This window comes from Xenopus laevis, chromosome 6S (assembly GCF_017654675.1).
Source record: "Xenopus laevis strain J_2021 chromosome 6S, Xenopus_laevis_v10.1, whole genome shotgun sequence".
Taxonomy (NCBI): domain Eukaryota; kingdom Metazoa; phylum Chordata; class Amphibia; order Anura; family Pipidae; genus Xenopus; species Xenopus laevis.
The window spans coordinates 118,482,384-118,507,543 of NC_054382.1; the positions used below are offsets into that span (position 1 = coordinate 118,482,384).

A 25,160-nucleotide genomic window follows, 5' to 3' on the forward strand; every position below is an offset into this window, starting at 1 on the left:
GTGCAGAGCTTCAATACTTAGTGCCTTGAATCATAACCATCTTATATTCGTACTTACAGGAAATATAACAAATATAAGATTGCCTTGAAACCTAACCCTGTTATTTCATGTACTCTGATATTCATATATACATGAATTATATAGTGAACTTTTTTCTTTATTTTTTTTTATGAACAATGAGTTTAATGACAGCACGTGTAATGTAATAAAAGGTGCAAAGTTTGTACTTGGTCTGCTCTGGGTTACTAGAGTATATGCAAAATGTTGTGACATTAATTACATTACCCTTGTGGGACTGCATAACTCAAACATAAATATCTCACCATCAAACAAAATGGCAGAAGGTCCAACTGAGCGGCTTTTTGACTAACATTACAGGAATTGTGAAGCGGCAGATAGACAGCCATATCAAAGATCCAGGTCAACTGAACAACGGCCTGTACTGGAGCGGACCAGCTCCCGCTCCCGATCTACTGAGCGTCCTGACTCAAACGTCATGAGGTCGATGCCTTCATTAATGACGGGAAGATCTGCCCCACCTTCACCCGCCTTATCGAGGTGAAAAATGCCAATCGCTCAGCCTAATTTTTCTCTTGCCCCACTGAATCACCATTTTATTTTCCCAGTAGCTAACCAGTACCTTTGTCATTCTCGGCCGATCACGTTTAACAGTAGAACGTTCCGACTGCTAACACACTACTTATATTCTCCTGCGGATATAATGGTGTGGCCGCCGTTCTATGTCGTTTACTAACAGTATTTTACTGCATTTGTTTTGTGTTTCTTTTCTCATTGTTCAGGAATTCCTGGTTCTAACATCCAGTGCCCTTCACAACAATCATGTCTTCTCTTGCAGAATGAGATATTGTTTCCATCCGACATTGCTTCTGAAATAACTTTCATGTCATCATATAAACAGCGTGTTAAATATAATCTATTTATTTTACGTGGTTGTAGTTAATAAGTCGAGAAATCCATATCTTGTACAAAGAAAGCATTTTGTTGCTTCTAAGGGAACAAAGCTTGAGAAGGGTTTGTTCCTATCTACACAAAATGTCTTTTTTTTCACCTGTGATGGGAGATATATTTTTCAGTACTTATTAACCTATTATAAATCACTAATCACACTTTACAAAGGACAGTCAAATAGTTGAGGGATTGATACACTGAATCAAGGGAGCCTGAGTCAGACCACAATTACTTTGCTGCTATTAGGTAAAAAGGTTCTCCCAGCCAAAGATACAGTATCCCTCCAGCTAAAAAAGTTGAACTGTCAACATCCCCATTAGTTTAGTACTAGCCAGTATGACCTTATCTGCTAGTTTCAACTCAAACCAAGAACTTGGAATGTTCTCAGCCAAATGTTAATCGTTAATTTGCATACATTGTGCTTAATGCCCTCTATCAATTCAGCGGTGAATAGATCTTTATCTAGATTCCATTATTGAAGGTATATTAAAAACATCAGGTCATGCATATTGTCAGCTGAAATTTGGATTTATTTACATTAACCTCTGGGATATTCAAAGTCATAGAAAGTTTTTCCTTGTCGGAAACAGTCAGACCCACTTTCAGAATCTCAGACTCTACTCCTCTTGCACCATTTTTTAGTATGGTCCATTTACTACTGATAGTTAGGGAATTGTGATTCTAGTCCAGAATAGCTGATAATATGTTCCTACTAAGGAAATCTCAAATCAGTAAGTTGTGCTCTTTGCCTGCAGTGTACTTTTTTCAATGACTGAAACCGCTGGATAGCTAAGGCTAAGTCCATAGAAATCTATCCCAGTTGTTGGCTTGGTACGACAGTGCACTTTATTTATTGCCTACCTTCAGTTAGTAGCATCTTTTGGCTTTAATCATGTGATTTATAATGGTTATAAAGACTGTCACCAGTGTTACCCCATTATATTAACTCTTATTTCATCATGTGCCATGGAACCCTTAATATTGCGTCTGTATGTGGAAACCTGTTCTGATAATGTGTCTGGAAACTGTTGAAACAAAATGTTGAATTATAATTCTTTTTTTTTTTTTTTTAATAATAAGGAATAATGATAAAACTGAGCATTGTTTTATATACTGTATTTCAGGAACTGGATATTGCAGTAAAGATTAGTCACCCTGTGAACTAGCTTCATTTCTATTGTTGTTTAGTTTGCCGTTGAATATGTGTTTAAAGAACTTTCCTCAGTTTTTAACGTTTCTCTTTTATATTAACATATGTCATTTAGGGCACATCCCCCTCGGACTGGCTCGGTTCAGACAAGTCCATCAGGCACCCCATTAGCAGGACGAAGGGGACGCCAGCTCCCACAGCTTCCCCCAAAGGGCACATTAGAAAGAAGTAAGTATGATCATTCAGAGTTCACAAATTTTGGGTTTTTATATGTTTTATTGTTTCACAAGAAAACAACGAAATCTGCTCTTCCCAAGGCCAAATCCAGAATCAAATATTGATTGTTACCATTGGTTGGTACATCACAAAGGATGTTGGCTTATATATTGTACGAGTAAAGGGGAAGTGCAAAGAGACGCCACATCTTATTTTTGGTTTTACCCATTAGCTTTCACTCAACTGGTGGCCTTGCCATCCAAGGCTAACATAATAAGGAGATATATCTCTATAGAGGCACATATATACACCAGTGTAGGTTTCATAAGAAGCCCGAATTTCCCATCTCAAGTTATTGTTAATTATAGTGCCCCCATATAGCTAAGATAAATTAAGGTTGAGTTTTTCTACCTTTGTACGTATACTTGTATCCTTTTTCTTTAGTAACCAGGTACTCCCAACTCCCATTCCTCTTGCTCTTAAGAATTGCCATATTTAGATATTGAGTTTTCCACTGCTGAAAGATCATAAGTTGGGACTATGCTCTGTGAACTCTAGAGAGTTCACACAAAACCAGTCTTGGTGCCAGTCTTCCACCATTATTATTCATGGTTATTGTTTTTTTTTTTCCTGTTTCTTTCTTGCAGTAAAGTTTATCTAATAATATACACTGTGACTATGCCACACATTTTAATGTGGGTGCAAGTTCAAGCTTACCCAGTACAAAATTCAAATATGAATTTAATGTTCTAATCAGTGTTGTAACAAGCTGCTGCCGTTTTAACATTTAAGGGCACATATATATTATGGGTTCAAATATCTCCATCCTGTTTCATTGCCTACGTTTGTCTACAGGATGTGCCTAGTTGCTATTCAATACAGACAAGAGGCAGTTAGAGTGAATAAATACATAAGTGTAGTATATTGAAATAAGCGACTGTAGCCACATTGATTTGTTGATCACAGCAGAAGGAAGAACAAAAGAAAAATGTTGACATGTACATATGGAAATTATGCAATTTATGAGTTGGCTGTCAGAATTTCACAGGAATCTATGCTTTATTGTACCCTGGCCCATGTGTAGGATGAAAACATAAAACCATGACTGCCTTACAATTTTTTTTTTAAAATTAAGATTAAGGGCAGTGTTGGTCATTTCTGGCAGAAACTGTACAGCTCCTAAAGGATCCTAGGGGAATTATTTTCACTTGGACACATTTGTAAATATTCTGTTCTTTTTACTTTATATTTTAAGTTGTATTAGGGAGGAGCTCCACTCAGTATTTCTCATTATGAAGACACTGTTCTGGTTTTGGCCCCATAAATGTCTTTTCTTTCAGACGCTTAGTTTTTTTTCTTTATCAAATTGTCCTCTGGACAGTTGGGATAAGGTACACAAAAACAAGCACATATATTTAGTGACAAAATAATTACTGTAGATCCTTTAAGACATTTCTATGCCCAATAGAATGCTACATTTCTTTCTTTCATTGAACATACATGAATACAAATGCTTAAAATACAGTTTATTTTCTTTCTTAAAACATTCTAAATTTAGGACTCTCTAACTTGTAGCCTAACCCGTTCACAAGCACACTGTCCCTTATCATCATTGGCGGTTCTTGGAAACCAGTAAGCTAAGGTGGAAGGCACTTTGGGCCAAGCAACTTTTCTGGAGAAGTTGTTAGACTTATGACTTGGTCTTCCTAGATGTCTCTTAGGATTTAATCATGCAATGTGTGATGTTTTTAACAGTTGTAAATATACAACACATTCTATAATGTAGTTCAGAAAAAAAACACATTTAGCAAAAAAGAAAAAAAATATATCATCAATGTATCTTAGTATCTTCATGAAGAATAAGGAGCAAACAGTACCTTGTGTTGTGTAAGTATAGTTATAAACAAAAATGTAGGCATGCGAGATACAGTCACATTGCTTTAAAGCTCTGTTTTCAAATCCTAACCCACCTTCCAGTCTAGCAGATCACACATGTTTTTCTTATTAAGTTGTATACTTTGCCCTTTGCAAAATGCCTTTTATTTTTAACCCTTGTGTTTTGGTTGCCTTTTTTCTGTTTTCCCCAGAAAATGGAGACAAGGAAACAGAGCTTTATGAAGGTCTGTACGCAAAGAAGGGTTTATTTTCACTTACTTGCCTTGTTTGGGAGGGCAGTAAGCAAAAAGAAAACCCAACTGCAATTGATGTCTTTCCAATTAGATGTGCTTTAAATCTGAAACCAGAATAAAAATGAGAGGGTATTAAAGTTCTTTGATTCGATATCCAGTCCTCACATAATGAGGAAATTCATAGCTTTGATTTTTGCATTTATTTTCCCATATATAACCTTAAAAGCCCCTTCTGCATATCTGTAGTATAATTATGGGTGGAAGCTGTTGTCTCTGTAAAGGAATGTATGTTATTCATTGAAATTGTTTCTCGTGTGATTCCATTACAGCGTTATTGTGTATATTATCATCATTTTTCATTGCTATTGGGCGACTGCGGCCGCGTGCTAGTCTCACTAAGCATTGCGAACAAACAACCATTTTTGTTGCAGATCTGAAAGATGTCAATTGCAGTTGCTCTCTTTGTTATGAAGGGTGTGTGTGTATTTCCTAATAGAATTTCTGTGCTGTGGTTTGTTTTTATACTCTTTATTGTGTTTCCCTTAAACTGAAGATGCCCAACCTGCCATCCCCAGCAATTGCATAACTAGATTAACTAACAATCCCAGAATCTTACACAAAACACTAGGTATAGCGGTAATTGAACGACTATGGTTGTGAGAGGTTTATCCTATGTTAAACCCCTATTATATTATCAAATGTTTATATTTTAAAGTTAAAATTTCAGGGATGCAACCAATCAGCAATTAGATTTCAACACAAAAGCAAAGATCTGATTGGTTGCTAAGGGCAACATCACCGATATGCCCCATTTGTCTTTTCATTTAATTAAACAAAACAAACGTCCATCACAATTTGTAGAAGTAAATGTTGCCTGAACCTCCTGTTTGTTTCATGGTCCTTAATTTCACATCTGTCTTTGAACAATGAGCAACTGCATTCTGATTGGTACATTTCAGTATATGTCTGTTGTTTTACGTATACTAAAGTTTGAAAATCCCTATTTAAAGGGAATGTAAACCCAAAATGAAAATTTTGCTAAATAAAAGAAAAATGAATGCTAAGCAGCTTTATAATTTATATAATGGTAAAAAAAAATTTTTTACAGCTGTTAGTGAATGTAATTGCTGTCGAAAGCAGTGTTTCCGTATCCATTTCTCTACTCCTGGCTCTGACTTTTTAAGGAATGTTGCAAAATCAGCTCTTTTCTTGCAAAGACAAATCTGTTAATCAGCTGGCTTGTGTTATATTGTTTCAGAAGTCAAATGTACCAGGACAGAGAACAGAAGGGCACAGATAGACACCACTTTCAATAGCATTTACATATTATGTTGACACAATTGAAAATTTGTTATGAAAGTATGTTGGAAAGTTTCAATTTCTTCGTTTTTATTTTATTTTTGGGGTGACCTCCCCTTAATAATGAAAGGCATTTTTTTACCTGCATGAAATCGTGGTAGTGTTAGGTATATCTACAGATTAAATGGACAGGAGCTGATGCTGTGTAATTGACAGTTTTAATAAAAAAAAACAACATGCACATGCCACTGGAGACAAGTATAAACAGGGGCAGACAGTAAACAAGTCCTTAAAACAGGCTGAGGGTCAGGATTGGCAGATAGAATCAGGTCCGGATAACAAGGTCAGGTGCAGGCAGTAAACATACAGAGTCTGAAAACAGGTCAAGGTCAACTCGGGAAATCAGATCATTGGGAACAAGGTTAGGAGCAGGACTTACAAGGCAGGAGCAGGGTCACAGAAACCAGTTTTCAGGATCAAGGACAAGAACTTGAGGCTTGGAGTCGGCAGAATGGCCAATGATCCAACCTTGGGGTGTCGGGGAAGCAGGCTTAAATAGCCCTTTAACAAGTTACTGCCCACAAATGTAGATGGAGAAATTATAGACATGAAGGATGAGTTAAAGATTAAATTTTTTTAGTGTCAGGCTGACACCACACTGCCTCCTGTGGCTCAAGCAGAAGGAACAGCTGACAGTTTATAACAAGTCCCTGGTTCAAACACAGCTTGACAAAATCCCCAAAAATTTTACCCATGGCAATGCCCATTCTCCAGAATGGTATTTTCTGACATTTGGTGCATGTGTACATGGGAAACAAAATTCCCATGTGTCATTGGGAAAAAAAAAAATTCTCAAAATGAATCAGTTAATAGTGCTGTTCCAGCAGAATTCTGCGCTGAAATCCATTTCTCAAAAGAGCAAACAGATTTTTTTATATTCAATTTTAAAATCTGACACGGAGCTAGACATTTTGTCAATTTCCCAGCTGCCCCAAGTCATGTGACTTGTGCCTGCACTTTAGGAGAGAAATGCTTTCTGGCAAGCTGCTGTTTTTCCTTCTCAATGTAACTGAAGGAGTCTCAATGGGACATGGGTTTTTACTATTGAGTGTTGTTCTTAGATCTACCAGGCAGCTGTTATCTTGTGTTAGGGAGCTGTTATCTGGTTACCTTCCCATTGTTCTTTTGTTTGGCTGTTGGGGGGAGGAAAAGGGAGGGGGGTGATATCACTCTAAAGGTGGCCATAGACGCACAGATAATATCGTACAAAACGAATTTTCGTCCGATATTCGTTGCGTGTATGGTGGAAAAAGAGCCGACTGATATCGGCAGAAGACTTGGATATCGGTCTGCTCGTCAATCGGCCTGGACGGAAAATTTTGATTGGGTGCCTTTGAAGGGACCCAAACATCGGCCATTGTTAGTGCCGAATCGTCAGATACAGGTAGAATCCTATTGTTTATTCCCGTATATCTACCTGTATATCTGACGATTCAGCTCTACACGTGTGTATTGAATGAAATGAACGATCTTTCTTGGAAAGATCTTTTCTGAGAAAGATCGTAATTGTTACGTCTATGGCCACCTTAACTTGCAGTACAGCAGTAAAGAGTGATTGAAGTTTATCAGAGCACAAGTCACATGACATAATTTTTTCAACTCATACAGAGACCATTAAGCTACTATCTCAGTCTAGAGTTGATATTATGTTTGGCCAGCTTTAGTTAACTTTAGTGTGCACATAGCTATTACTAGTGAATGCAAAGGGAGTAAATATCACTGGAGTCTCTGGTGTGACATAGTGCCTGTTAAACATTTTTGTATATTTTTATAGTGTAGCACCTTTACACACACAGCTGCTTCATAGGGCCAATCTGCATTGTGACAGTTGAGCAAAATTTCTAAATGTTATGCCTAAGCACATACAAAGAGTAGACAAAGTTTGCACAAAAATTTCCATTCAAGGCACTAATTTAATTTTAACAACGGATCACTTTTTGGCTTTCGTCCATCGAACTACCAGGTAACTCTCGGGTAGCAGCTGGAAACTAATCTTAAGAGACGAACATTTATTTTGCATATTAAATATCCAACAAGAAATATTCTTCTTATTTGTAAAAGTCAAAGCAGCTTAAATCAATATATAGATCAATATGGAATCTATCGGTGTCCTTGGATTTTGTAGCCAATCTACTAGGGCTGGTTAATAAAATGGTATTGTGTGTTGCTCCACCAATGTAGCTCTGAAGTGTGAAGTGACCATTCCCTGTGCATGAAGTTTCTGGCCATGGACGTGTCTGCAGTCTTTGTGTTTTGCTTGTGTGTGTAACCACATGTGCGTGTTTCTCTCATTCTCTTCATCTAACAAATGCAGAAGAGGAATATCAGCCTGTTGAAGAGCAAAGGTCAGAGTTGGAGGCAGGTTGGTGTCATTATAGAATATTAGAGAAATGTAGACTCCTATTGAGGTGCAGCTGCAAATTTCGGATTGCATAGAATAGCCTTCCTTACCTCTTCATTGGGCCTATGTAGTGAACAGTATTAGTACAAAACACAGCGTATCAAAATGATAAATGTACTGTACCTCTTCTCACCTTATTTTCTTATGTTTGTTTTAATTCATCAAAAAATAGAAGAAAATATTAGAATAAAGAGTTTTGCTTCGTTAGCCTGTTCTTAACACATTTTGTCATAATCCATGTTCTTTTCATCTCTTCTGTCTTTCTGTTCCCTATTTCCTTTCTTGACTCCCTTATTACATTCATTTCAGTCTCTTGGAACACCTTTGCTTTCTTTTTCTCCCATTATACTGCATCTACTGCATTTCTCTCCCTCCCTCCGATCCTTCAAACTTTACACTCTTTTCAGAACCTCACCTATACCTTTCTCTCTTTCCATCCATTTTAACACATATAACTCTCTTATAAATGCAACCCTTTCCATTGTTCCTGTTTCTTTCTAGATTACACTGCTATTTTGTCCCATGGCTTCCTCCTCCTCTTTCCCTTCTAACCAAGCACTTTCTCTTACTCTTCTTTTTCTTTATTTTTCTTTCCCGTGCCCATGATGATGCCAAAAATTAGATTTATTAGCATTTTTAATCTATTGCTCTGATCCCAGTTAATGGGATAAGCTTGATCGAACATTTATATAAAAACAACTTGTTTATAACTGAGGCATTGCGTTCGAATCCTCGAACGATCGGACTTCCCTGTCTCCCGACCTGCCACTAACCATTCAAATCAAATAAGAAGTAAAAGAACAGATCAGCCGATGTTCTGCCCCTGACAGCAATCGTACGACATTTATGTCCGACAAAGCTGGTGACAGTCTCCCACTGAAAATCGTACGATCGGGAATACATGCAGAGATATTACCCGCAACCGACAGAAATCTTTTAACCTGTCCGATTGACCAAACGACCAATCTCTGCCAGACGAAAAATGTCGGGACTCTCCACACATGGTCTGAAAATCGTACGAATCCTTGATTCGTAAGATCAAGTCTTTGCGTCTATGGCCATCTTAAAGGCTGCAAGAAAGGGTCCATTCCTAAGCATTGGCAACCTTCAGTGATCAGTCTACTGGGAACTTCAGTTCTCAGAATTTCTCTTTCGCTCTGCCCAGAGCACTGATTTTGCTTTTCTTTGATCCTTATCTTATCATTTAAGGGAATTTTGGTTTGTATTAATTCCTGACTTTAAAGACTCATCTACTCATGTCATTCAGATTGCAACTTTGTTTCTATGTGACAGTCCCTCTCTGTTCCTCTGTTTTGTGCCTGCCCTGTAGATTTTTCCCAGGTTACTGTCGTTACTGGCTTTGGGGTAGTTTTAATAGTTAGTCAGAAACCTAATCACTGCCATTGGTGAGTGAGAATCATAGTGAATGTTATTATGTTTTTGTCACTCAGAACCTTAAATTGTGCTTTCCATTACTGGCGGTTGGTTATTGTTGGTTATTGAAAACCCTTATGACTATTCTTATTGATTTCACGTGCTTGCATAGTCAATCACAAACCTAATGAGAGTCCTTACTGACTGTAGCAGCTTCCATTGTTCAGTCAGAACCCTAATGATTATTAACTGTTATCTGTTTTAAATGTCATACAGATTATGAGGAGAAACATCAAACTCCACCTGTAAATGGGAGAAAAGGCAAGTTACTGATGTAGTTAGTGGACTGAGGTTGCGCTAAAAACTTAAGCTCAATCTTCCTACATTAAAGAGTGTGAATCCCTAAAGACAATGTTAGAAGGCATATTTTATTGACGGCAGGTTGTGGCATGTCTTTGAAAGTAAATATATCTGTTTTTCTTTGCCACCAACATGTAGGCATGTTTTTAATTCCCACCAGCATTTGCAAACAGATAGTGATGCCATGCACCTATTCTGGCAGAAATTCATACTGTAACACTGTGCCTCCACTCTAGACCCAGAGCACATCATGTAATGTTGTAAAACCCTCAGTGGATCATCCCTAGCACACAGAATGTCTCCATCATGTATCAGCTTTGGTATCCTCCTGAATCATGTAGACTATGCAGTAATGTTATGGCAAGTAACCTTATTGGATTATTTAGATTATGCTGTGAGATCATGGAATTTGGTGGGACTTCAAGTCTTCATAGAGGTCCAAACTAAGTCCTCTTAGTTTATCACAAGATAATATAGGAAACCATTGGTGTATCTGCCACAGTTCAAAAAAATATCTAGTACAACAAATGCATTTTTAACTTAAAGGGATACTGTCATGGGAAAAAAAATGAACCAGTTAATAGTGCTGCTCCAGCAGAATTCTGCACTGAAATCCATTTCTCAAAAGAGCAAACAGATTTTTTTATATTCAATTTTGAAATCTGACATGGGGCTAGACATGTTGTCAATTTCCCAGCTGCCCTAAGTCATGTGACGCGTTTTGAAAAAAACATGTTTTCCGATGACAGGATCCCTTTAATGGCCCTTAAAGCTTGGCTTGGCTTTCTAGGAGACCAAACTAACCCTCTGCCACCTCTCTAGGCCTTTCCGAAGGGGAGTTTAAGAATGACTGCTCTATTGGGTCAAATCTGCAATGGAGGAGTAGTCAGCACATCGATTCTCACTTTTATGTAGAGATGGTGCACGTTCTGCAATGGCCACTTTCCATTGGCAATACTGTGTAGCAGAAACTTCTAAAACAGCACCAACAACTCTTAAACAGCTGTGATGCTCACAAAACCATTAATAAAGGCTTTTTAACTATAAGAAGCGTTGTTGGTGCTGTTCAAAAAGTTTCTGCTCTATTGGGTCAGTCAAACCTTCATCTGAAATAATCAGAGCAAACTGTAATGTAATGCCGTGATGTCATATCCATCTACTGGATCACTTAAAGCACACTGGGATTAGTTAGGGTATACTGTGGTGGCTTGTCACTTTCCTTGATGAGTAAGTATGATTTTGTGACCCCTGTTCTGAATTGTACTAACCGATCCATCCCCGATCAACTATAATATCATCTTTGCATTCTGAATCACTGAGAACACACTGTGATGTAAGGTCTCTCTTGTTTTACCTGTTAGTAGATCATATGATGCCATGTCACCCAAGTCAGAGTATGGTATGAAAGCTATAGCAGTGGCATTGGGAAGACACAAGTACTTGGTTAATAAAGGAAGGAATAACGTCTTAACGATTATCCATTTAACTGAGTTCCCTCTGTCATATAAACTAAAAAGGGATACATTCTTTTTAATGTTTTAATTGCAGGTGTTTTCGTTTTTCTTGTTGTTTCTTTAGACATGAACAACTTTTACCTTTCAGTTGTGTTGTGAATCATTTTCTTACCCTCCATATTATTTTGTGATCACTACAAGTTACAGCACTGTCTCCCCCATAAATACCTGATACATGTATTATAGTTCCACCTTGTAGATCTCTACTCTTATTAAGCCAGATTACTAAAAGGGAGCAGATTGTACAGGTTCCACAATTAATGTATCAGCACATCTATATGTACTCTCACGTGTGACCGATAAAATTATAAATCCAAAAGGGAACTCAAAGGGATTGACAATAAGTAATGTAACCAGATAACTGAAGGAGCTTAGCTATGTCCATCTTAGACATGGTACTCCTCCTAGAGACGTGGTACTCCTCTTCTTGATTCCCAGATTTGTGAACCCAATGTCACCATCATTTTCTGCACTGGAAACCGCGTACCCAGGACAAACGTAAAAGTGGAGGGGGCATAGATCAATTGGTCATGGTCTTGCATCTTCTCCAGCTTTTGTATGAACAGTGATCCTTGACATGCTCTGCTTCAAGCAATGTAGTTGTTTAGCTCATTAAAAACACGTAAATAACAAGACTAAGCTGGATTAAATGTAATGTAAAATGTGCCATTGGTATCAACGACAAAGAGTCACATTTCATATTACAATGTAAATACGGCATCTTACTGTAATGCATTATTGACTAGTAACCTGGATGACTGTGATTACTGATCATATCTGCCTGTATTTCTTAAAAACTGCCATAAGATGGAGCAAGATAGCTGGTTTTATCTAGGCATCGGTAGATAGTATCTGACTTGGAAGCATTACATTGGAAGCCTCTGGGAATGTTCTTTCACCCCACATAATCAGAATCTGCCTGCTTTTATGTGCTGTCATTAATTCAGCAAAAACACCAAATAACACTAACAAACCTAGGGGCCATCAAGTCTGCTTTAGAAATCAAAGTATGGATGCCACAAGGCAATATACAGTAGAAAAGTATGTAGTGCCTGTAGACTGGACATTTTTGCTAAAGGTCATCATTATCATCAGATTGAAGTTTTTTCTGCAACTTGCTTCTGAACCATGCATAACAAGTCATTTTTGGTCATTATGTCAAGTTTTTGATGCTAAAATATCCTTGTTAATGTTTTATTCTTCTGCTGTACTGGGCAAACCTAGGCCTTTTTCTGGAAGGAGAACCTACCACTTAGCTATGGTAGAATTCCACAATATCTCACCTGTTTTGCTAATGGGATGACAGACAATAAAGTAGAGAATACCCCCATACGTGCTTTGCCTCATTCCAAGGGATCATTGAGAATAGGCGGAGTAACACACTTTGCTGTGTATTATCAATAAAGTTGTTAAATTACTTTCAAAAAATGAATGCATGAAAGGGTTCTGCTGCAAAAAATATTGTATGAGTTTTAGATTTATGTTCTTTAAGTAATACCGACCTCGACCTCGTGCAAGAATTAAAATAAGTTTTGGATAGGATGAAATGGAAAACCATTTTCTAGTCTTTAAAGTCATTAAACAACCAATCACATGAAGTTTGGGACGCATTCTCGAATTTATTAATGTTCCTGTTGCATAAAATATTCGTCTTAAATGGATTGGCAGAGGTAATTAGTCCTGTGCACAATTAGATAATGATGATAACATGCAGAATCAGCCAGTGAATGCAAGTCAGTGAGGTCCAGGCTGGACGCATAAAAATCCATTTGGTGGCCACATCTGACACCAGGTTCCTCATTTGGGAGGTGCAAGAATTTTTATTAAATGTTTTGTTGATTCTAAATTCACACAGATTCACACCTTTTTATTAATTATACCAGGGTTGGAGTAGAAGCTCAGGATTCCTGCACCAGGGACTGTAAAGCTCCTATGTAACAAGCTAGTTTTTGTAAAATCCAAAATATAGGATGGAGTTCTAGAAGCACAGGAAAAAGCAGTGTTGTACTGGACCTATGAGGGCACACCAGAGAGATTTACATCCAGGGTCCATCCCCAGAATAATAAACTAGAATTGACCTAGGCTAGGGCCTGAACCCCCTGGGTGATCCGGAAGGCCAGTGTGACTCTGAGGATAGGCCATTTTTGGTGACTGACCATAGATCAGTACAGATAGTCTTATGATACAATCATTACCAAGATCATTTTCCAGCATGCTGTTGACTCTTTTTCCATGGTTTGTGTTTTAATTGAATGATTAATATTTTCCTGTTGGATTCAACAACCAGACAGATGTCAGTTGGTGTGGATACATTAGCAAATAGGCAGGTTACTGGACTTCACTTTGTGTATGGAAGAAACTGGCTTTAGAGGCTCTTTATAGCTTAAATGATGGTGTTTTTTATTGGTTTGCTCTGGTCTTTGTGTTATGTTTGGGATATTTGTGTAGTCTGAGTACATAAAGTCTTATGGATGGAGAGGGCACATCACCAGCATCATTTAAAGAGGATGGTAGACAGAGAAAACATATCACACCAGGGGGCACATTTACTTAGCTCGAGTGAAGGAATAGAATAAAAAATACTTCGAATTTCGAAGTATTTTTTTTGGCTACTTCGAGCATCGAATTGGCTACTTCGACTTTGAATCGAACGATTCAAACTAAAAATCGTTTGACTATTCGATAGTCGAAGTACTGTCTCTTTAAAAAAAACTTCGACCTCCTACTTCGCCACGTAAAACCTACCGAGCATCAATGTTAGCCTATGGGGAAGGTCCCCATAGGCTTTCTAGCCAATTTCTGATCAAAGGAATTTCGTTCGTTCGATGGATCGATCGATTTAACTTCGATAGTCGAATATCGAGCTTTAATTAACCCTCGATATTCGACCAATAGTAAATGTTCCCCCAAGTGTCATTTGAGGCAGGTTTGCCTTCAATGTTGTTGAGTTTTTTTAATCTGGTGTCATGTAACAACCCTATGACACATTGAAATGTAGTAGGTAAATGTAAATAATATAATTTTCAGTGTATTTGTTAAAGTAATAGTAACACCAAAAATCAAAGTGTTTTAAAGAATGAATATATAATGCACTGTTGCCCTCCACTGGTACAACTGGTGTGTTTGCACCACTATAGTTCATATAAAGAAGCTGCTGTGCAAGGGCAGCCATTCAAAGCTGGAAAAGGAGAAAAGACACAGGATACACAGCAGATAACAGATAAGCTCTGTAGTGTACAATAAAATTCTTCAGAACTTATGTGTTATCTACTGTTTATCCTGTGCTTGAATGGCTGCCCCCATGGCAACATGGTTGCTTGTTTATATAAACTATACTTGTGTTTCTGAAGGAAGCACATCACTTTTACTAGTGCAGGGTAACAGTACAATTTATGGTCGCTCCTTTAAAACACTTTTTGTCGTTACTTTTCCTTTAAGTAAATTCCTTGCTAGCACATTTCTTGTGAGCATGGAGTGACTGCATGTCAAGAACTGTCCTTAATAGAATGAAAAGGAGCCAGTTGGAAACCCGTCGGGTATAACTCGGCAATCATTTATTGATGAGTACACATTTATGATATGAATTCATAAATACATTATTCTTTATGATGTTTCTAGAACTTGCAATCAGTGTTTGAAAATGTTCTCCTCTCTTTATTTGCTTACTGAAATCTATTGCAAATAGTTGGTGGGTTGGCAAGCCTGTAATGCAAACACAAATATATTCATTTTATACATATTCATGACTTGGGTCCAAGCGTCCTACAAAATCTAAGCAAAAGTAGAACTGTTGCAGAATTTTCATAAAAAGGGAAAAATGATAGTGTGGAATAAGACAAGCAAAAATAGCATATAGTTTGACCAAAGCTGCAGAAAATAATCAATTCCACAGTCTGAGAAGTTGGTCCCAATATCTATAGGTCATTGTTAGAGACTTTAGAGCATGCTTACCGAATATATATATATATATATATATATATATATATATATATATATATATATATATATATTAGGGATGCACCGAATCCACTATTTTGGATTCGGCCGAACCCCCGAATCCTTCTTGAAAGATTCAGCCGAATACTGAACCAAATCCGAATCCTAATTTGCATATTCAAATTAGGGTGGGATGGGGAAAACATTTTTTACTTCCTTGTTTTGTGACAAAATGTTATGAGATTTATCTCCCCGCCCCTAATTTGCATATGCAAATTAGGATTTGGATTCGGTTCAGCCAGGCAGAAGGATTCTGCCAAATCCGAATCCTGCTGAAAAAGGCCGATTCCCGAACCGAATCCTGGCTTTGGTGCATCCTTAATATATATATATATATTTGTGGGAGATTTCTTATATGTACAGAAGAGGTAGTGGGACTGCTATTTGGGTAGATTAACATGCCAACATGTTTGGGGCCATGTGTAAAATCACTGCCTGAAACCATGAATGTTTGTGTTTTTGGAGGTGATTTTGCTAGTGAAATTTGAATCCCAAATAACTATAATGGCCCAAACCCCTCCTCCCCCATATTTAACTACCGATTTAATTAAAATGAAAACAATAGGACTTATTGGGTTTTGCACATTGAAGCATGTGGCAAATGTTCCTACAGATCGATTATAGCCATTGCAAAGTTTATGAACTCTATTCCGCAAACCTTTGCCAGAACTGGGAATTATTTGTGGAAAAAGATTATTGTTACCATGTTGGGAAATACCTGGGTCAGGCAGGTTCGGGTCGACCTCGCAGTGCTCCTCGCGGGTGGCGGGCGGGTGTGGGTTGAGCTCTTCTGCTGCTCTCCCCACGTGCCACGTCAGGGAAACCCTGACCCGCACATCACATATATATATATATATATATATTATTACAAGCTTTATATTTATTGTAAAGGTTGCTTTGTGCTTTGCAGCCATCCTGCAGCCATCCTGTTGTTATATCATGCATTAGCAAGGGCCTATAGAACACGGCTTTATAGATACATGCAATGTTCTGCTGTATATATATATATAAGTGTATGTATGCAGTCTTACCTGTACCTAAGATTCCTAAGTTAGTTACTTGAGGAAATATCTGCAACTTTGGACATCCAGTGATTAAGGGTTAACCATTTTGATTCATAACTTTGACAAACAACCAAAAAAAAAATACTCTTTCCCCAGATTACGAGCCAATTGTGGACCACTAGACAGTTGATGCAGAAATAATGTGACTGTTTTAAGGCACATCTACACTATTTGATTACAGTGGGCTTAACTATATTAGTCTACCTTATCTTATGCCATGTGAAGAGTTGTAAAAGCAGAGATTTGGCAGTCATTCATAAATACACTACCTACCTACACTTATCAGACCTCATCATCAAGAGTCTCTGTCAGGTAATGCCATTTTACAAGAATGAGATTGTAATTACAAAATATAGCTACACCCTCTGGAGACACCAGGCAAACATGACAATTATGTAAGATCGATATGGGAGAAATTGATACCTGTAAATTCTCTATAGAATATGGAAGTGTTGTCAACTCAAGGTGGAAGAAAACTGGTGAGCGGTGCATATGTAGCCCATAGTAAACTTTAAATAAAGCTGGGACACCACACCTTGTATATTTGTTTTTAAAGTAATAGTCCAAGGGAATCCCACAATCCACCCCTAATCACATTACAGAATAAAGATGTATGGTGGGTTTTTCCAAAAATTAAAAAAAAAACAAAAAAACGTTTATTAAAAGTATAAAGTCATTTATTAGGACAAAAATTTGACACTTTTTTGTCCAAATAAATGACTTTATACTATTAACATACTTTTGTTTTGTTTTTTTGAATTTTTGGGAAAACCCCACCATACATCTTTATTCTGTAACTCAAGGTGGATCCAACCGCCACGTCATTTCTTTTTTTCTTGTTTTATTTTGTTAAAAGGAAAACAAAACTTTAATAAAATAGACTGTTAAAAAGCAGAGATTTATAATCCTGGTGCCTATCATCAGATTAGACTAAGATTAAAAATCGGCCTTGGTGTTTCAAGTACTCAAAGGGCCAACAGACCCCACAGAACCAATGAACAGTGACTGACTGTGGCATCTTACAGCAGCCCTTCTGACGTTTGTCAGAATCCACAAGTTTTCATAATATTGCCATGTTAGCATCATTTCTGTTCAGTTTTTATATACAGTATTGCAGAGTTGTCTAGCTGGTTCTTGACCTCCAAGTAAGAGGACTTCCTTGAGATATTTAGATTTTCTTCCTTTAGTTTCTGTGTACAACATAAGAGTATCTTTAAAAAAACCATCAAACCTCCATAGAAAGTTGATCCTCAAACACTGCTGGTATGCTTTGTGAATTGACTTGATACCCAAGTATCGTAGGTGTATCCTTAAGCCAGTAGATGTTAGGACACCACAAATAGGACTCCACCTAAACAAAATAAATTATTAGCCATAACCCAATCCCACCCTTTTATCCTTCCAAAAAAAGTTGACGTCCAAATTGTTTTGAGGCTTTGTTTAATGCAAACTCAATGTACTGTTTCTGACAAATTTTAATTTCTTTTGATTTATGCTAGAAGTTACTTGGGAAGACCAGCAAAGAAAGGTGAATGGTTCAATAACTGATGACAATTTGCAAAGAAAGAAACTGCATTCTGAGCCAGGTTTGTCAGGGTTTGAAAAACCACCTAAAAGCATGAGATTTAAGACACAATAAGAGGAGAAGCTCATGCTTTTGTTAAGAGTGTGTCCTTGGTGTCCTTCCTTTCACTCTGGTATGAAATGTCTAGGATTAGTCTGTGCGAGTGATAACCTAAAAGTCAGTGTTGTAGATCATCCCTGTCTGGAAATAAATTGCTTTTCATTTTGCATTATTGGTCAAAAACCACCAAATGGTGAGTGGTATAAAACAATTATTAATTAACATAGCTAGTCCTGATGACTGTAGGACTTTGCTGTGTTTATAAATACAGTTTCATACTAATATTCCTAGTGCATAAACATGATTATGGAGCCCAGATGTAGAGGCTAATGAGCTGTTCTCTTAACTTAAGTCTTCAATATGTACCAGCAAATTAGATCTTCCAGTTATCCTGGCTCAAAAAAAAAAATCATGATGGCAAATAATCAAATATGTACCTACAGAAGATCTTAAAAATTGATAACGACAGTTGATTAAAAAGTTGGTACAACACGTGTGCAGTGGGTTATTTTTTAATATTAGTAGGATTTGGTACCATAACTTCATTATACCTGAACACTTAAAGTGAAATTCTGTGTAGTTGATATGTATGCTTCTCATAAAGAATAAAACTACTCTGTATGTAAAGCGCAGCGACCGTTACCTCTAACCAGATTTAATAATTTTTTACAATCACTTAACATTGCACATAAGCGTCATTTTAACTTAGGTTATAGTGTGAGTGATGCTTTAAACTGAAAACTTTAAAGGAGAACTAAAGCTTAACCAAAGAACTAGGCTAGAAATGTTGTTCGTTATGTTTTGTGCTTCTGTACCAGCCCAAGGCAACCACAGCCGTTTAGCAGTAAAGATCTGTGTCTCCAAAGATGCCCCAGTAGCTCCCCATCTTCTTCTCTGCTGATTCACTGCACATGCTCTGTGCTGCTGTCACTTACTGAGCTTAGGGACCCACTCACAATATACAGTACACATAGAATAGAAATGTCACAATATAAGGCTGATTAGTAATTAATACAGATAATTACTACATGACAGCACAGAAACTAGTGTAATTAGCATCAGAATTTAATAATCAGCCCTGTAGCATCAGCTTATATTACAGGGGAAGCTCATTTTCTGCTGGATAATTAGTGACGAGCCCTAAGCTTAGCTTCTCCACAGCTGCTCAGAGCCCACTGAGCATGTGAGTGTCACAGACACTTTCCAAGATGGTGACCCCCTGTGACAAGTTTGAAGTCCTGGATCATTGCTGCTATTGACAAGCTGAAACTTTAGACTGGTGCAATAAGTTCTGTATTTAAAATATGACATTTTTAGCCATATTAATTTTTAGGGCATAGTTCTCCTTTAAAGCAACTTTAAATTGAACTGCCCATGTATTATACATCTCTGCAGGTAATAGCTATATATGTACACATCAGAAAGCCTACAAGGCAATTAAGGCATATTCAGTTTTACTAAACCAAATAATTATTTTCTCCTAATAACCTAATATTTCAGTGTTTTGATATAGCGTTGAATAACACGGCAGGTCTAAATGTAATTGCTAATTGAGGAGTGCGGACGATCTTCTGTCCATAGGACATAACCTCTACCAAAATCTGTGCAGGAAGTGATAAACATGTGTAATTTAATTTTATTGGTCTCCAGAATAAATTACATGGATTCAAATGTCCTCAGTAGAAAGGCACAGTTCTATCCATGTTCTTCATTGGTGGGGAAGATAATTATGTTAATTGCATTGTCTGATTACAACAGTTTTTCGTATGATGGGTAATTAGGCCTCAAAGTGACTGAAATCACCTATAGACGTAATATTGATTCAGGATCAGAAGTAACTGTAAGCATCTACAACTCTTGCGATAACCTCATTCTTTTTTCAGCATTTGATGGGTTATTTATTAAAGTCTGATTTTTTTTCATGATTTATTAAACCCCAATGCTGTTAAAAGTCCGAATAAAAAAGTACTCCAACTCAAACCTGCTGAGATCATGTAGAATTCCGGTTTACCAGTGGAAGATATCATGATCTGTGCTGGGTTTCATACAAGAATCCAAAGAATTCGGGCGTTAATCTGAAAAAGACGTCCTTTTCAAATCTGAAAAAAATTTATGGTTGGGATTTTTTCATGATTTTATCGAGTCTTTTCCAGCACCAGATTTGTTCGAGTTCATTTAATGATAAATAGGGCAAAAATGTGGATGGAAGTTTGATGTAAACTGGTTTCATGTACCATGTTTAGCTTGTGAAACTGAGTAGTTTCCGTCGCGTGTGGTCTGAATTGTGATGTGGCTTTCTTGAAATGTGTGAATCTTTAAAAGAAGTAAAAAAGATTTCTAAATGTCAAGGCTTTCTGTTCAACTTGAAAATTAAAATATCGGTGAACATAATCTAATGTAAATATTCTCACATTTTTGCATTAATGTTGTACCATGAATGTGTTTTCATTGCTCCAACTGTGGCCATGTAAAAGTATAGAAAGGGAAGGCAAACATAGAATCAATTGATATGAATATTCACAGTTTCAAATATTAAGGTTATGTGATTTTTTTTAACTCAAATTCTAATGTACTCACATCTCGAATGGGAGGTCATGTATGAAAAACTCGAACGTCTAATATTCGGTTCGAAAACGAACGACGGAAAATTTTAATGCAATTCGAATTGAGTTTTCCTTACGAAAAATTCAAATTGGGGGATTAAAATTAGAATGTGTGAATTTTGACACCAAAAAAACAATTCAAATTTGTTTTCAACCGTTACTAAATCTGCCCCTTGGTATCATGTTCGGACAAAAGATGAAGAAGTTTCCTAACTCATAAAGCTTTTAGGGGCAGATTTATCAAGGGTTGAATTTCAAAGTAAAAAATACTTTGAAATTCGACCATCGAATTGAAATACTTCTAATTCGAATATCAAATTCTAACTTTTCTCATCAAATTTGGGTATTCTGCAGTCGAAGTAAAATCGTTCGAACGATTTTATCATATGATCGAACGATTTTACTTAGACTTAAAAAAACTGCTGTAGAAGTTCCCCATAGGCTAACATAGCACTTCTGCAGGTTTAATTTGGCGAAGTATTGAAGTTGAAGTTTTTTTAAAGAGAAGGTACTTCGATTAGCGAATGGTCGAATATTCAAACTATTTTTACTTTGAATCGAATTTGAAGTAAATTTGAAGTCGTAGTATCCTATTCAATGGTCGAGTATCTAAATAAAAGTATTCAAAAAATTACTTTGAATTTCAAATTTTTTTACTTTGAAAATTCCCTCGAATTCACTTAGACCCTTGATAAATCTGCCCCTAAATCTAAGCAGGTCCACTATACAGTAGTTAGTAGTCCGTTAGCATTTACCTCAAGATGGAGTCCACTTTGGGTAGTGATGTTGACTGGGAAACAGCCGTAAAAACCCTACAGAAAACAATCCTTATGTTATCCTTTAGGTTTTTTGTTTTCATATAATTTAAATAATACATTCTTCTAATGGAATACTCTGAGGCCATTTGCAGTTTAGTCTTCTTTTCCTGTGGATTTTTGAAGACCTACTAAAATAATGATTGAAAGATGGTTAAGTTTTAAATTTTATAGAATGTTTGGGGAATTGTACTAGAAAACGAATTCCTTCTCCATGTATGCACGTCAGCCGCAAAAGAAGCTGAGACTTTTAAACAGACCAATATTGATGCGATGGATATTCAAGATTTTTGTGTTTCATCCTCAAGAGTTACTTTTATGATGGACCAGTAAAGGGGTTGCACACATATACAATGACCTTGTGTTCAACATTTTTATGATTGCATATACTTGCTCCTGCATTGGCCAGTCCCCCCTAATTTCTATTCCTTAGCTTTATTGTGGCCCCTTTGTTTGTTCCTTTTCATTCTGTGCCATCTGTCTACTTACAAACTGTGCACTGTACATTTTTCTGAACCTTTCCTATCGTGCTTGTCTATTTTTAAGTTCACAAACTCACTTCCATCTCCTTTGTCTCTGTCTGTCATTACACGATGTGATCACAGAAGATGTGGATTCAACACGGAGACGGAACCCAGGTCTGTTGCTTGCTAATTTGCTTTCCTTTTACTCTTTTTTTGTCTGTATTCTCTGTCTTGTTATATCCCACTGCTTTCAATATGTGTCACAGCAGGAATATTCATCAGATGTGATATTGATGTTTCTCGGGTATGAAATGCAAGTTGCAAAGTTAGCACGGGTCAGTAAGTTGAAAATGAAACATCTGATTGGTTGCTGTGGGTTAGCAGACCTTGTGTAAACTAGGATTTTTATTACAGTACTTTTTCAAAGTTTTAATTGGTTAGTTGATGGACTCATCTTCTGCAAAGAACAATTTAAAAAGGCACCCAGAAATAAGAATGAAGTCATGTCAAGATGTTAGAGGCCTAAGTCAGAGATCTTGGTACAATTTTTATTTAATTGTTGAGTAATTATATTGGTTGATTAGTGCCAATTTTCTGGAACTCTCTACTGAGGGAACCTTGGCCTGTATAAACCATAACACCGTTCCTGCAATTGAACCAGTTGTGTCTTATAATCGGTTGTTTGAGTACACTATGGAAAAATATACCTGGAACACAAGGTTTTATTTAGGAATCTGGATAACTGTGTATTTCAGATCAATAGGACAGCAAGCCTCTCCCAAACAACTATTTTATTTGTTACAAAGCAAAAAGAGATCACAGAGACATTTCATGATCTGCTTGATCCTTTTTGGGTACAACACAGCAGTGGGGAACGCCGTTACAGGGGGTAGATGTAACTTCCGGTCACCAAACAAAAGTGCCGGTCTGGTGCGGCATTAGACAATACATCTCATGGCGGTACAAACGAAAGTGTGGCGACCAGGAAAAATCTTCCAAAGTGGAACCAAATATAAAAGGGAGAATATCTTATATAATAAGATATTCTCCCTGCCCGCTAGCATATGCTGTTTTAATCTGGATCAATAAAGACAAACATTTTATTTTATATTTGGTTCCACTTTGGAAGATTTTTCCTGGTCGCCACCCTTCGTTTGTACCGCCATGAGATGTATTAATCCTTTTTGGGGTATGTGTTTAGAGAAGGTCCTTACATTGGTGGTTCCTAAACTTTAAGGCTGGCCTACAACTGAGGAGGGGGTAGATTGAAGGAGAGTTACCATAATATGTGGTGTGAGTTCTTACCCCTGAAACAAAACAAGGTGGCTCTTACACCAATGTTTCTATATATCCCTAAACTTATCACCCATGAAAAAATGTGCAACCTTAATGGGGGTTTAAACTGAAAACCTGTGGAAGCCAATGTATTATATGATTGTTGCACATCAGCACCCACCAACAAGGCAGACAAAAGATAACCAGAATGTGGGATTATATTGACAATAAATACATGTGCACTTTGATAACCAGACTTTGTTCATTTTAATTTCTGTAACATTTAAATTCTTTTTGCTTGGTTGACCAAATACTCTCATCTTGATGTACCACTGGCTGCAAAGTTTGAGGCCTTACAAAGTTCCCGAATAAGAGGAATATTCCCCTTAGATTTCTGTCATATGTTTATGAAATACTTCCCAGCTGTCCCGTTTTTCAGTCTCGATTTCGACAGCTCAACCCGCAGTCCCCGATTGTTACTGAAATGTTGCGACTTTCTCTTTGATCTCCTGCAATGAACAGCCAGACAAAGAGAGAACGTTTCTTAAAGGAGAATTCAACCCTAAAGTTAAAAAACCCTACCCCTCTACCCTACGTAGACCCTCCTCTCCCCAGCCTAAGTGTTACCCCGGGCAAATTCCCCTAACTTTCTTACCCCTCTGTGCTGATTAAGGCATCGGAGTTTACGTGCGCCATCTTCAGCTGCTTTGGTAATCCTTGTAATGAGGTGCATCGGCAGCTTTCGTGAGTTTCGGTGCAGTTGTCAGGATGCAGAAAACTGCTCCAACAGGGCATGCGCCACTCCGCCTGTCTCATTACGAAGATTCCCGAAGAGAAAAAGATGGCGCCTGTGAACTCCTGTTCCTGAACCTGCACCAAAGGGTAGGTAAAATGTTAGAGACATTTGCCCGTGGATAGAGGAGGGAGGGAGGTCTATGTAGGGTAGAGGGGTGGTTGTTTTTTAACTTTAGGGTTGAATTCTCCTTTAAACCTAATTGGCTTCTGACAGAGATCCCAGAATATGTGGCAGGTGCACTTAGATACATTTGTAACATTTTAAGATAAGCAAAGAAACAACTGTAACTATTTAAGATAAGCAGGTCTCTTGGGGAAACTGTGACCTGCAGCTTAAAGGGCAATTCACCTTCATTAGCAAATCTGTAATAAGACATAAAAACCACAGAAATGTGTTCGAACTTTCATAACCTGCCACATTTTGAATAATGAACATGGTAATTAGGGGGTGTGGCCATAAATGGGTTTTGTTACTCTTTCTATTTCCAAAATGTTGGAACGTATTTAGTGATGACGAATAAAATGAGCAAATGTCCAAAAACGAAGTATTTGCTGATGTGCAACCAAGAACATAAACTTGCTCTCTGCATTGTCGCATTAGATTCCACTTCGGTTTTAGCAAGCTTTTGGTTACCCTTTAATATAATAATAATAATAATGATGTCTGTGAGGCAGCCACAATAGCGTTCTTTGGAGAGGCCAGTGAAGAATATTGGCTGTATTTATCTGTAATCTTCTTGGCAATGAAAAATAAATGAACCTGTGAAAATAGAACAACTGCATTAATCTATGTTATTGCTGCCACCGGATTATTGTCTAATGGACCAAGAAATAGTTACAACAAAGTTGAATTTTCTACTGATGTGAAACATTAAACCTCAAAGTCAAATTTTTTTTTCTGAGCAGATATTCAATAATAATTAGTGAGCATGAAGCAGTCTGGAATGGCATTGCATAACCATAATCAGCCGTTAACTATAGAGCTGGAAGTGCTATTTATCCAGTTCAACAAGATCCCATATTTTTAAAGGGGAAATTCACAGGGTCAGAA

At 37.3% G+C, this 25,160-nt stretch overlaps 1 protein-coding gene across 39 annotated transcripts in view; it reads left to right on the plus strand.

Annotated features, from left to right (window-relative positions):
• Window positions 1–25,160, plus strand: part of LOC108719750 (regulating synaptic membrane exocytosis protein 2) — a 358,076-nt gene that overhangs the window by 272,748 nt on the left and 60,168 nt on the right. For 21 of the 39 annotated variants that reach the window (XM_041567957.1, XM_041567969.1, XM_041567955.1 and 18 more), the window contains 5 exons: window positions 379–558; window positions 2,235–2,347; window positions 4,423–4,455; window positions 8,138–8,185; window positions 22,181–22,213. In XM_041567957.1, the coding sequence (XP_041423891.1) occupies window positions 379–558; window positions 2,235–2,347; window positions 4,423–4,455; window positions 8,138–8,185; window positions 22,181–22,213 (407 nt within the window). Of the gene's footprint in view, window positions 1–378; window positions 559–2,234; window positions 2,348–4,422; window positions 4,456–8,137; window positions 8,186–18,010; window positions 18,120–22,180; window positions 22,214–25,160 lie in introns of those variants that run through there. The other 18 variants (XM_041567970.1, XM_041567978.1, XM_041567992.1 and 15 more) reach the window with 8 other exon arrangements.